Source organism: Hippichthys cyanospilos, chromosome 6 (genome assembly GCF_059441005.1).
Source record: "Hippichthys cyanospilos isolate Australia breed blue-spotted pipefish chromosome 6, RoL_Hcya_1.0, whole genome shotgun sequence".
Taxonomy (NCBI): Eukaryota; Metazoa; Chordata; class Actinopteri; order Syngnathiformes; family Syngnathidae; genus Hippichthys; species Hippichthys cyanospilos.
In genome coordinates this window covers 12073819-12086503 of record NC_142374.1, presented here as the reverse complement: position 1 = coordinate 12086503, position 12685 = coordinate 12073819, and the positions used below count along the sequence as shown (strand labels likewise).

Sequence of the window (12685 nt, the reverse complement as noted above, 5' to 3'; positions counted from 1 at the left end):
ATACCAAGTATTGGTATTGATTATACCTGGTGACGGCAGCTGCTTTTGTAGCAATTTTATGACAACAAATGAAAAGAATACTACATTGCCAAGTGTGTGAGTGTGTGTGCGTTTGTATATATATATATATATATATATATATATATATATATATATATATATATATATATATATATATATATATATATATATATATATATATATATATATATTAATAAAGTTAAGCTGCTTAAATAATGAACACTTTGTACACGTCTGCACTAAGAAGTTTGAACATTTGATTCATTGATACTTCAACTACCACTAGAGGGAGTCTGCGTACCAATTGTGGTATACTGTATGACCAATAGACAAATTGACTGTCCATGTCCGAAAAGCTCTCTCAGGGGCTTGAATGAGCTACTCAGTATTTTTTTTTTTTTTTACTTACAACTGAAAATCTTTGAGAACAGAGAAATGACAAGAATGTATTCGCAACATGAAATGTTGTAAAGTGAATGTCAATCCACTAATAATTGATAGTAATAATTAATAGTTGCCTTTTCAATTGCTTTTATACAAATAGTTGTATCTCTGGATCCACCTGAACAGCAAGTGTGAATTTAACAGTGATGGGCCAGCAAGGCCTTCTCTGCTGGCCTAACATAACCTGACATCATTGTCATAATTATAATAAAAATCCATTTAATAATTATAATAAAAATCCATTTCATTTTCAATGTATTTTTCCTAAATGGCAACACAAGCCGCTTTCTTTGTCACCAGCCTCAACTGTGTTCCCGGTCGTCATGACAATGATAGCCATACTGTAGAGTTCATACAGAGATACTGGTTGTGTTATAATTTATCTTTTTTTTAATCTTTCGTGGTCTTGACTGAAAAAATGTCAGAGAATGGCCAGGAACATGTTAAGAAAAAAAATAAAATACACAATGTCTCCTTCCAAGCTGGTGCCTTTCCCAGCTGACTTCCCGCAGTAGGTGTGGGACACCGTGGACTGATTGCCACACGATAGCAGGGTACAAAGAGACAAACAACCACACTCACAAACACACCTCAGGGCAATTTGGAGTGTCCAATTCACCTGCCATCCACGTTTTTGGAGTGTGGGGGGAAGCCGGAGTGAGCGGAGAGAACCCACGCGGGCTCGCAAACATGCAAACTCCACACAGAAAGCCAGCTGAAATTGAACTCAGGCCCCTTCACTGTGAGGCGGCGGTGCTAACCACTCATCCACCCAGCCGCCCGCAATCAAATATCACCTACTGAAATAAATTGTTCCGGCATTTCTTTACAGTGAACCCCCTCATTAGTTTCTCCAACAATGCACACTCAAATTAGGCTTAATAACTAAACAATGCTAATTAATTAAAACACTGTTATGTGAATTATTTCTACGCCATTCATCAATTAGAAGGGAATTCCTATTTCTATGCATTTATTTATCCATATGGCACAAGAACAACAAAGTAATCCAAAGAAAGGGGTTGCAGCAGTGCCAAGGCCGCCTCGCTAGGCTAAACCCAGGGTGGTTAAGCACAATCATCAGGCATTATACCAGGAGACCTATTTTTAGTGCGGCATTGTGTGATGTGAAAAGCTAAGTGAACAATCATTATGCTAATCCCTTAATTCCTGCAAGGCAGATCAAACCGTGCACGTATGACGCTTCATCAAAGCCAAGGTATGGATTTAAGGAGAAGAATAGAGATGAAAAAGGACTATGTGGATGATGTTAATGGTGCTTTTCAAACAGGCAGCTACAAGCCAGGGTAAAAAGAGTCCGTCAAGCAACATGTACCATCAAGAGAATCTCTCAAAAGTTTTTGTTAAAAAAAAATCTTTAAATGTGTTCTAAGATAATGAAATATTTGACATTGAAATCTGTTCTATTTGATTCTATTCTATTTATTGTTCATAGTTATCTAGTATGCACCAATTGGAGCAGCAGTGCCAATTTTTTTTGTATACCTGCAGTGCAATGACAATAAAGGTATTCTATTCTATTCTATTTCAGGATTAAACTGTGACTACAAAAAAAACTGTCTTTGTGAAAATATATTGAGTTTACATGTTTAATATCTTCCTGACTAAGCCTCAATGAGTCAAGTAACTTTTGTATCAAATTTGAAATGCACACACAGATAAACATTTTATTAGAGATAATTACTTGCTCTCAATAGATAAAAATAGCAAATTATTCAATTTGCTGGCATCAGGTGGAATCTTTGTATCTTTGAAACCATCTGTTTCTATTTCTGTTGAAATGAGTTTTCTCTGCAGGGTGTCCGGAGTCTCCCTTTTCCATAGGGTGAGAAGCTCGGTCATCCGGGAGGGGCTCGGTGTCGATATGGTAAATATACTGTATATTAATTTGTGTCAATTCAGACGCAACCCACATCACGCTGATTTTCCCACTCATATCAGCTTGTTTTATACCCCATGGGTTTCAAGTTGCCAAAATGTCCACAATAGAACCAAAAGCTACAATTTGAGGATCTAAGTATTTTTTAGTAGATACATTTAAAGAGGTTAAGTTGGAAATTGGAATGTTTATGGTAAGAAAACTGCAATGTACTTACGTCTTGACCATACAAACATGAATATTTCTAATTGTACATTTTGAACAGGTTCATCACTCACAAATGTATACTCCAAGCAGAATTTTAAGGCATAAATTCCCTCCCAGCATTGCTAGACCACAGGATTATCACTCAATGTTATCTCTTAGAGACATCCAATAATCAAGCCTCTGCTGAGTTTAATCATCTGTTGAATCAAAACGTTGACTATTAGGCCTGATCATCAGTATGTGCGAACGTCACTTCAGACACCCTGTTGAAACAATTTAAAAACGTAGGACTGCATCCAGATTGTCAGTATGCATTTAACCCAGATGGAAATCCTTCAACCTGCACTTTTAGATGCTTAAACAAATGCAACCCCACTTCGCAAAAACATCTTTGCTTTGCTTTTCTCAGCGAGCACACAAAGCTTGGCGAGAAGAGCAGTTGAATCAATGTAAGCTCTTTTGAGATTCCCCCTGTTGTGTGTGCAGGCAGCCTGCTGTTATCACTATGCTCATTTCTCCCTAAAGATGACACAAAGCAATATTCTACTCACTCCACCAACAAATCGCAAGGAAGCTGCATGTTTTGTTGTCAGAAACGCACGACCGATCCGAGGTCGCACGACCGATCTGAGGTCGACTTGTGTGGCATCACACTCTGTACTAAAGTGTGTAAAAAAAAAATGATAGAGGCCAGAGTCTACCACACCAGAGAGGATTCCAGGTGTAGCCTGTACAAAGAAGCCCCAGAGATGGTACAGCACATCTCAACAGGGTGTAAGATGCCCATGGGCATGGCAGGTAGCAAGAATACTGTACCGTAATATCTGTGATGAGTATGAATTGGAGGTCCCAGAATCAAGATGGCAGACACCCACAAAGGTGGTGAACAACCAGGACAAGATCCTGTTGGACTTCCTGACCCAGATTGACAAACTGACAACTGGCAAATCGAACTGGAAAGGCCATGAAAACTCACAATAAAAATGTGCACAGGTCATGAAAGAACGAAATGTCATGTTTGAGTACCGCTCTTGGTATGTGGGTTCCCTCTAGTGGTATGCACAAGAATCACTGAATACAATGGTTAAAATGTTTAGGTTTTGAAGACCTAATTTTGATAATATTTTCATTCAACTTTTATATGCAATAATACCCTCCCATTGAATCATTCATCCATCCATTCGCCAGAGCAGCTTATCCTCACAAGGGTCGCAGGCTTGCTGGCGCCTATCTCAGCTGGCTTCGGGGGACACCCTGAACTGGTTGCCAGCCAATCGCAGGGCACACAGAGACGAACGACCATTCACGCGCCCAATCACACCTAAGGACAATTCAGTATGTCCGATTCATCTGCCATGTATGTTTTTGGAGTGTGTGAGGAAGCCGGAGCGCCCGGAGAGAACCTACGCGGGCTCGGGGAGAACATGCAAACTCCTCACAGGAAGGCCGGAGCTAGGGGGATTTGAACCGGAACAATTCACTGTGCCACCCAGCTGCTCACTAATCATTATTCAAGTACAGTTTATTATTTTCTAAATTTAAACAGTGTTAATCCTCAATCGTTTGACTGAAAAAAATACATGCCCAGAAAACAATGCAGCAGCCATTCAAGGGTAAACTATGTTTGAAAACTTGGGGATAACAGGAGGGTCCACACACACACAGTCATACTGAAGGTTTTTTTTTTCTATTGTAGTGGGGCCATGTCATTGACATAATGCATTTTCTCAACCCTAACCCTAACCTTAACCATTACAACAGGTGGCTTCACCCTTACCCTAACCTTAATCAAAATCCAAACCGATACGCTAAAAGCAAGTCTTGACCCTCAAATGAAGGTCTGAATTTGTGGGATCCAAAAAAAATGATCCCCACAAGTCCAAGTTATCTCTGTAAAGACAGTAAAATCCAGGATTTGGTCCTCACCTTGTGGCAAAAACCAAGGGCACACACACACACACACACACACACACATATAAACAAGCAGTGCTGCTGAGAGTGGTCGTGCTGTAGATGTGAACCAGCAGCTCTTGTAATAGTGTAATAAATATTACATGCAACTTTTACTCAGCCACATCAGAGAGCCAGGCACTGAAAAGTCATGCCAACAAAAGGGTTTGTCATTCTCTGACCTGTAATCAAAAACATAATAGTCTGATGATGAACAACATCAATATGTTAAGGCACCATAAAAGAGAGTCCCTTGAGAAGCAGTGGATTATTTTGTGAGATATTTGAAGCAATTGTTTCTCAATTTAAAACAGTTGCCACCTTTCTTGATGAACAGTTCTTTGCATTCTTCAATCAAAGTGAAGTATAAAAAATTACATCGCACCTCATTTACAGATTTAACACAAAAACGTGTTGTCATAATCTCATTTACGCAGGGGCTTCAGAATCAGCAGCGCTGGCGCAAGTAACTGAAACAGGGCAGTATTAGCAATGGGAATGTTTTTTTTTTCTCAGTGCTGGTACTTATTGACACCAATAAAACATTTTTTAAACAAGTTACTTAACATGCAAATATGAGCAAAAAATCACACACAAATCAGCTAAATAACAAACAGAAACAAAAGAAAAATCATTAAAAAAAAACATTTTACAAAACACGGGAGCAAATAGAAAACGAAAAAGCAAAAAAAATTGCAATGTCACGATTATATTTGCGATTTTCATTTTCTTTGGTTTTGAGTTTTTGACTACAGATGTATCTTTTTTCTAATACATTTTTACATGAAGTTTATTTTTTGTGTGTGATCTTTTTATTTGTATTTTGTCTTTTTTATTGTTTGTTTTGTTGCAATTAATTTTCATTACGTTTTTTGTTTGCGATTTTTGATTCGCTTTTGTGCTGGATTCTCTTTTGCAATGTACTTGCAAAATGTACTATGCTGGTGATTTTTTTAATTTGTGTTTTGTCTTTTGTAATGCGTTTTATCTTCTTGTTTGCAATGAACTTTGACATTTTTTGCTTGTTTCGTTTGTTTTTGAGATTTGCTTTTCGCGGCCATTGAACGGAGCAGAGTTTATTATTGCCACTTTGAGCCCCATATTATTTCATTGAATATTCAGCATCTTATTTATGTATCATCAATGACTTAATATTGGATGTGAACTGCTCTAGATGGTGTATATTGCCTAGTTGTGTGCTCTTTTTAAATTGTATTCTACAACTGCGACCAACCCTATAGCAACTATTTATTGAGAGCTGCAACTTGTACAACATCTGGTGACTTTTTGCTGTGTCCTTCCACACTTGACCAGGGCATCCAGACTGCAAATGGCTTGAACTTGCTTAAACCACCACCACAACCGCTCGCATTTACCACCCCATCTCCAAGGCCCATAAATCGAGCGTTAATAGAAGGGTGTCCAAACTCAGTACTTGAGGGCTGCTATTCTGCATGTTTTTGATGTTTCCTTCTCCTAACACACCTGATTCAAATGATCAGCTCGTCAGCAAGCGCAGAAGAAGCCTGATAACAATCCTGATCATTTGAAGCGAGTGTCTTGGATGTTGGAAATATCAATAACATGGAGGATAGCAACCCTTGACGACCATGTTTGGACACTGCTATGTAAAACAAGAAAAAGTCACGGAACGTCAACACTTTGTTGATGAATTTAACCATGTGGTAGATGACAATGCAAACATAAATACCTTCCACATTTGTGTCAAAAAAGTGACAAGGTTTACTTTGATATATTAAATCTAAGATACCCAAAGGTTTCTCTATCTTCTCTTTTCCTTCCCACTTGTCTGTGCATCCCAGTTGACTTCAAAGGATCACAAGTGAGCAGAATTGTGATCTACTGTCTTTAGAGAGGGTGTTGTATTGGACTTCATTAGGTGTAACACATGCAAGTGTTCAGTGACCTTGTGTTGCAGTAATTTTAGCAAAACATTTTGACAGTTGTACACAAAACATTGCAGCAAGCAGTTTAAACATTGGCCAGGTTTATTTCAATATGCCAATGGACAAATGAGTTAAAAGTCATGTTTTCTGTCGTGTTGTGGACACAACAGGTCCGTGGCCTGACTGCAGTGGGTCCATGAAATAATTTTGGTTATTAATAAAAATATATATATTTGTGTGAATTTAATTTTATAATAAATGCTGAATGTATTCATGGCTTTGATAAAGCAATCAATTCAACCAGTTTATTATAGTTTAAAAAATGTAATAATTTTAAAATTTGTGAAAGAGACCCACGTAATCATCAAGAGTTTGATTATTTAGCCATTAAATATTGGGCAGCAACTTGTTTGGGGGAAATTGACCCAGTTTGTTATTAGGAGGCATGCAAGTTGCAATTTTTATTTTGAAAACTTCAGTATGGCTGAAAAGTAGCAAATATACCCGTCAAATTGAATATGTTGGTGAATAATGAGGGGACTTATATTTGGAGTAAGTGATTTTTTTTTGTTTGCTTTGTTTTCTGCAAAACATTTGCAATGGGGGTCCTTGGAAAATTTGTTGTCTAAAAGAGTTCCCTGACTCCAAAAGGTTTGAGAACCCCTGCTATATATAACACTGGTTAACGTTGTTAAAAAGCCTAAGAATCTTTTTTTTTTTTTTTAAATCGTAGCAGCATTTCTTCAAACAGAAAATTGCAAAATTGCACACACACACACACACACACACACACACACACACACACACACACACACACACACACACACACACAAAACTTGTCTGGTTCTGTTTTTACTTCCCGTTACTCACAAATTTGTCTTAAGACTGGTGGGTTCTTGTGCCATTAAACGATTGATTGTATTTAAGGGTAGAAACTAGTTTTAAAAAAAGTTTCCCTTTTTGCAGTTTTGCTGGCTGCCTACGTTGCGTTCATGGCGTCATTCCGGAGGGGAAGCGGCGCCCCTGGCAAGCGGAGTAGTGGGAATGTCGTGTCCCCTCCCATCCCCTCCTCTTCCGACAACCGAACCAGAACCATTCATCTCTCCCCTCCTTCGGCTTTCACATCCGGGTTACGCGCCAGTGTTTGTCTCCTGCGTCTGTGTGTCTGGACAGTGGAATCATACCCCCCCACCACCACTCCGGACCGAAGCGAGTACCGCGACGTGCCTCAGGCTATCGCCCGACTCGGCGCCTCGCAGAGCGGACACAGCTCCCGGCGTGAGTCGGCGATGTCGCCCAGCTGCGGCGAGTCGCACTGAGGCGGGCATGAGGCGGTGGTGGTGATCGTAGCCAGCCAGTCTTCGGCGAGCCGAATCGCCACTTGAAACGATGTCGAAAAGCCTCAAGAAGAAGAACCACTGGACCAACAAAGTCCACGAAGCGGTGATCAGCCGCGGCAAGGATGGCGAGCTGAGCTTCGAGCTGAAGGGGGGCGCCGAGCTCGGCCAGTTCCCCTACTTGGGCGAGGTGAAGGCGGGGAAGGGGCTCGTCCAGAGCGGCAAGCTGGCCGAGGATGAGCTGCTCCTGGAGGTCAACGACATGCCCGTCGCCGGCCTCACCGGCCGGGACGTTCTGGCCGTCATCAAGCACTGCAAGGACCCGGTCCGCTTCAAATGTGTCAAACAAGGTGAGCAGCCGCGGCGTATTTACGCGCATTTCCTTGGCGAACGCGTACGTGTGCGCGGATCTACGTGGACTCGTCATCTGCATACGATTCTCGACTCGATGCTTGTGTGGTTTCACAATTAAGAGAATTGAAGTGCGGGTTTTGGGTTTTTTATGGTGGTGACGATTGGGGGCTCACAAAACGCGAACGGATGTTAGCCGGGCCTGTTCTGTGTGGAGCTCCAGAACCGGAACCAGTAGTAGTAACCGCGGTTGTGTGGATAATAGTCCGGAGGGGGCGTGCCTGTCTCAGGCATGTTGATGACTTGCTCGGATGATGCTGGAGGAGAGTCGTTGAGTTGTGCTTCAAGCAGACAGACAGACTGACAGACACATGGCTGCCATTAAAAAGGGTTGTTGCAAACATAAAGCTGTCTAATTAGCAAGGGCCTGACTCCTATTGATTGCTGTTGTTGAAGTTAATGTGGCTTGAAGGAGTGAAATCCCAAATCTAACACAAAACGCTGATGGATGGATGGATGGATGGATGGATGGATGGATGGATGGATGGATGGATGGATGGATGGATGGATAGATAGATAGATAGATAGATAGATAGATAGAAGTGAGAAGCTGAGTGTCTGGGTGCATGATTGATCGGTGATAGATGAACAGAAAATTGCATGGATGGATGGATACACAATCAATGTCAATGGAAGGGTTGCTTGGCGGATGGATACTTTGGTGAATAGATGAATGAATAATAGATGACGTATTGATGATGGATAGACAAATGAGTATAATAAATGGTCTGACAGATTAATAGATACTTGAATGAATGGATAGATTGAAAATGTTTAGACGGATGTGCTGATACTTAGAAGAACCATTAGTGAACCATTTGAAGTTTGGATCTTTGAATTGGTGAATACTTGTAGAAGAAGAAGGTGTGTAAAGAAAAGCGATCCGTAATATTTGGTGAACATTTTCATGGAATTTATGTAATAAATAAAATTTGAGAATGCTGAATGTAGAGAGACTTTCGGCAATGTGTAAAATAGTTCAGTTCAACCGTTTGAACCTAGAATGTGTCTGGTTTTAAGCACTTGTACTGAAGGTCTTCTTCCCTTGAATATTTGTTCAAGTGGGTGTGTGTGTGGATGATGTGGAATTTTTAGAGTGGAATTAATTTTTGGAATCAATTAATGTTTGAACACATTTAAAACCTTAGAAGTGTCAAATTGATAATCTGTGAAGGGAATCATATATTAGGTTGTTATCATTATATGCTTATTTCTTGTCTAGAATAGTGTGCATTGCTATCCATCTATGCAGTCCTCTTTCATCTCGCCCCAGTCCTTAAATAAAGCTGTTGATGCAGGAACGTGTGAGCTGGGACCTTGGCCCAGCTGTTGGTGGTGCCCGACTGGCTCTTTTTGTTATGTCTTGTAATGTGCGATGCTTTGCTGAATGAATGAAAAGCAGGCACGGACGCTTGAGCGACGCATACGTGCTATTGGCAACACATGAGTTCATTCGCCAAGCTCTTCTCCCTTTGCTTGGGCAGAGAAAAGTCAATCTTGGCTGGTCTGAGTTACTGTTTTTGCTGCTTAGCAGCTAGGCTTGTCCTAGTCTTCTTTTAGAGATTTCTCTGACATCATCATATTTTAAACACGTTTAAAAATATTGTGGCTGAATAAATGACACTTGGCACATTTGTGATTTAATTTCTTATAAAAAATGCATTTTATGGGACCGATATTTCTTTAAAGGAAGTGAAACATCTTGTTTACGGAAACCGCACTCTCACTGTGTGGCTGCCTCGCCCCCATCATGACGTCCTTCAATGCTGGCCTCCCACGAAACATCTAGCCATCCGTTCTCTTGACCACTTATCCTCACAAGTCATGGGCCGCTATAGAGCCTACTCAGCCACTGAATGAAGCCAAAACAGGTGTTTTACTGACATTAAAATGCAAAGCAGTGTCAAGTGACTGTGCTCGCTAAGAGCCGTTCCTCCTGTCAAATCAGTCTCATGGGAAAACGGTATTCATAACAACATTTCCCTCCACAGGTGAATTATTTACGACTGACGTTGATTGTCCGGCTGTGAGCTCCCAAACACATACAGTATTGTTGCCACATTGACATTTATTACAGTAAAACGTTGTAACTAATGAATGAATTGTTGCTGTTTACTTGGCCAACTTGGTGTAATAAATCTCCTCAACTCTGGAACCAAAACAAAACTAAAACGTAGATAATGTTGGTGTGTATTTACTCTTGCACGGGTGGTACCAGGGCTTGTACTGATGCTGTTGTCATCAGGCCTCTTGCAAGTCATGTTTATCTGCTCTGGCGGGGGTGGTGCTGAGAGCGCAGAATAAGCAAGGAATGCTTAAAAATGCATCATGTGACGGGAAATAGCACTTTGGGTGTATCGAGGGTGAGAAATCAACATTGTAACATGGTTAAAATCATCAAAAAGTTCTACTCCCATAATACGGCCACTTTAATACCACACTGACACTGAGCATTATTAGGGCATCATTTTTCAATCGGCTGTCATTTGATGACAAGATGTAGCTAATGTTACGGCTGATGCGCGTATGCTTGCGATTAAGGCATCGTAGAGTCCAAAGCAGGACTTAGAGTACGATTTAGTGTTGGTCGCAAACAAGATGTCTCCTCTTCCACGGCATGAAAGCCGCATTCCGACAGCGTCTTGTTTTCTGGGACGCGAGAAAAGCACAAATCAAACACTCGGGCCGGTTATTTTTGGCGCGAGCCGAGGATTTGCCTTCCCGAGCTGTTTGAGCCTCTCGCCTCCATGTGATTGATTGAATTGGAGCTGTTGACAGGGAGAACGACCTGCTGTGCACTAAAGGGTTAAATGCTAATGCACATCTATATCGCACAGGTTTATTTTGTCCCTCTCTCTTCTTCTTCACTTAGCCAGTTAAACATGACATGCTTATTTTTAACTCACCTCTTCATACTCTTTGCGCTCTTTCTTGAGCTTGATATTGTTTTTTCTCCACTGTCGTGATCCATCCTGGTTGCTTACTTATCATGAGGTACACCTGATCAATATCTACACAAGAGGTGTTTGGTTTTAGATTGTCCTCCACTCCAGAAGCATTTCCTTATAGCCTATCTAAAATTATTTCTTTTTTTGCCCCTAAGATTCTAGGAGAGGTTCCCTTGAGCTAAACACTCAGCTTGTGTCTTTATGTAGTGTTGTGCTTGTTACACAAGCTTAAATGGTCTCATAGCAATTGAGTTTTTCCCTTCAGTGCGTAAGCTTAATATTCTAAATGTAAAATAATATATATAATTGAATGCCTAGACTGAAGCTTAAGGACGTATGTATGGGCACTCATTGCTTGATTTAAATGATAGGTGCACACTGTAAAAACAACAAACTACAAAACTGGATTTTTATTTATAAAAATATATGATTAAACATATATAAAATAGTTGGTTGTATGTCCATTTTATTTTGTATTTGTAAATAGTAATAACTAATAAACATTTATTTTTATTATATGATCGATTCAAGAAGTGTAAGCCTATGTTCATCCGAGTGCTCCACTAATTGCAATCCTTGTATGTTATTAATTTACTGCTAATCACAACTTCACATGATTGCAGAATTATGCAGTGTACCTTCTTTGGTATCTAGCTTCCATGCTGGGGTCTTAATGAGGAGAGTAATGTCGCCACTAACAGGGAAGCGCAACCCAACTATTGTATTCATTCCGAACATGATGTTTGTCTTCTGCAGACAGTAAACTAGTTGAGCGTGAAACTAACGTGTCATAATTGTAAATATGCATGCCAGGAAGGATGTACAGTACTGTATGGGCATCTCTAGAGCTAATTATGCTGCACTTCCGTTGTTTGTAAAGTGAATACACTATAGAAAGAGGGAACAAAAAAAGAAAAAAACATCTCCCAAAAACAGGTGTGGGAGGAAAAAAGCAGAGGGGATGTCATTTTCAGTTGACAGTAAGTAGAAAACTGTGTTTTAAAGGTATTGAATACGTTATGTGAAAAATAAGTAATCAAATTAACTATGGCCAAAATGTTAACATCTTACAGCTAAAGAAGGCAAAATAAATGGACTATACTAAACCTTGAAGCAAGTTATGCACAAGCTATGAAAGTTTATGTTAAAACTATTTTTAAATCAGTATTCATTATTTTTATCCAAATATTTTTCAGAGGATATATATATATATATATATATATATATATATATATATATATATATATATATATATATATATATATATATATATATATATATATATATATATATATATATTTTTTAAATAAGTTAAACCTTTAAATAAGTCATTGTTTGTTTTCATTTCTCCCATTACAATTGCATCATGTGGTAATCGTCTGGAATGATTGATGAAAATTGCTATTTTGTTTTTAGGTCATATCGCCCAGCCCTAATTTACGCAATCACGTTCTTGTACTTGTTTATTTTTACTTCCCTTCTTGAAAAGAATTCCAATGTTGTACAGTTTACAGGTCCAATTAATGGTGGAAAAAAGTTTTACATGACTTATCCTGGATT

General features: G+C 39.6%; 1 protein-coding gene across 5 annotated transcripts in view; it reads left to right on the top strand.

Annotated features, from left to right (window-relative positions):
- The first annotated feature begins 7521 nt into the window (after nucleotides 1-7521).
- Nucleotides 7522-12685, top strand: part of magi2b (membrane associated guanylate kinase, WW and PDZ domain containing 2b) — a 123275-nt gene continuing 118111 nt past the window's right edge. For 3 of the 5 annotated variants that reach the window (XM_088416371.1, XM_088416372.1, XM_088416370.1), the window contains exon 1: nucleotides 7526-8116. In XM_088416371.1, the coding sequence (XP_088272497.1) occupies nucleotides 7819-8116 (298 nt within the window). In that variant the 5' untranslated portion in view covers nucleotides 7526-7818. Of the gene's footprint in view, nucleotides 8117-12685 lie in introns of all 5 variants that reach the window. The other 2 variants (XM_088416376.1, XM_088416374.1) reach the window with 1 other exon arrangement.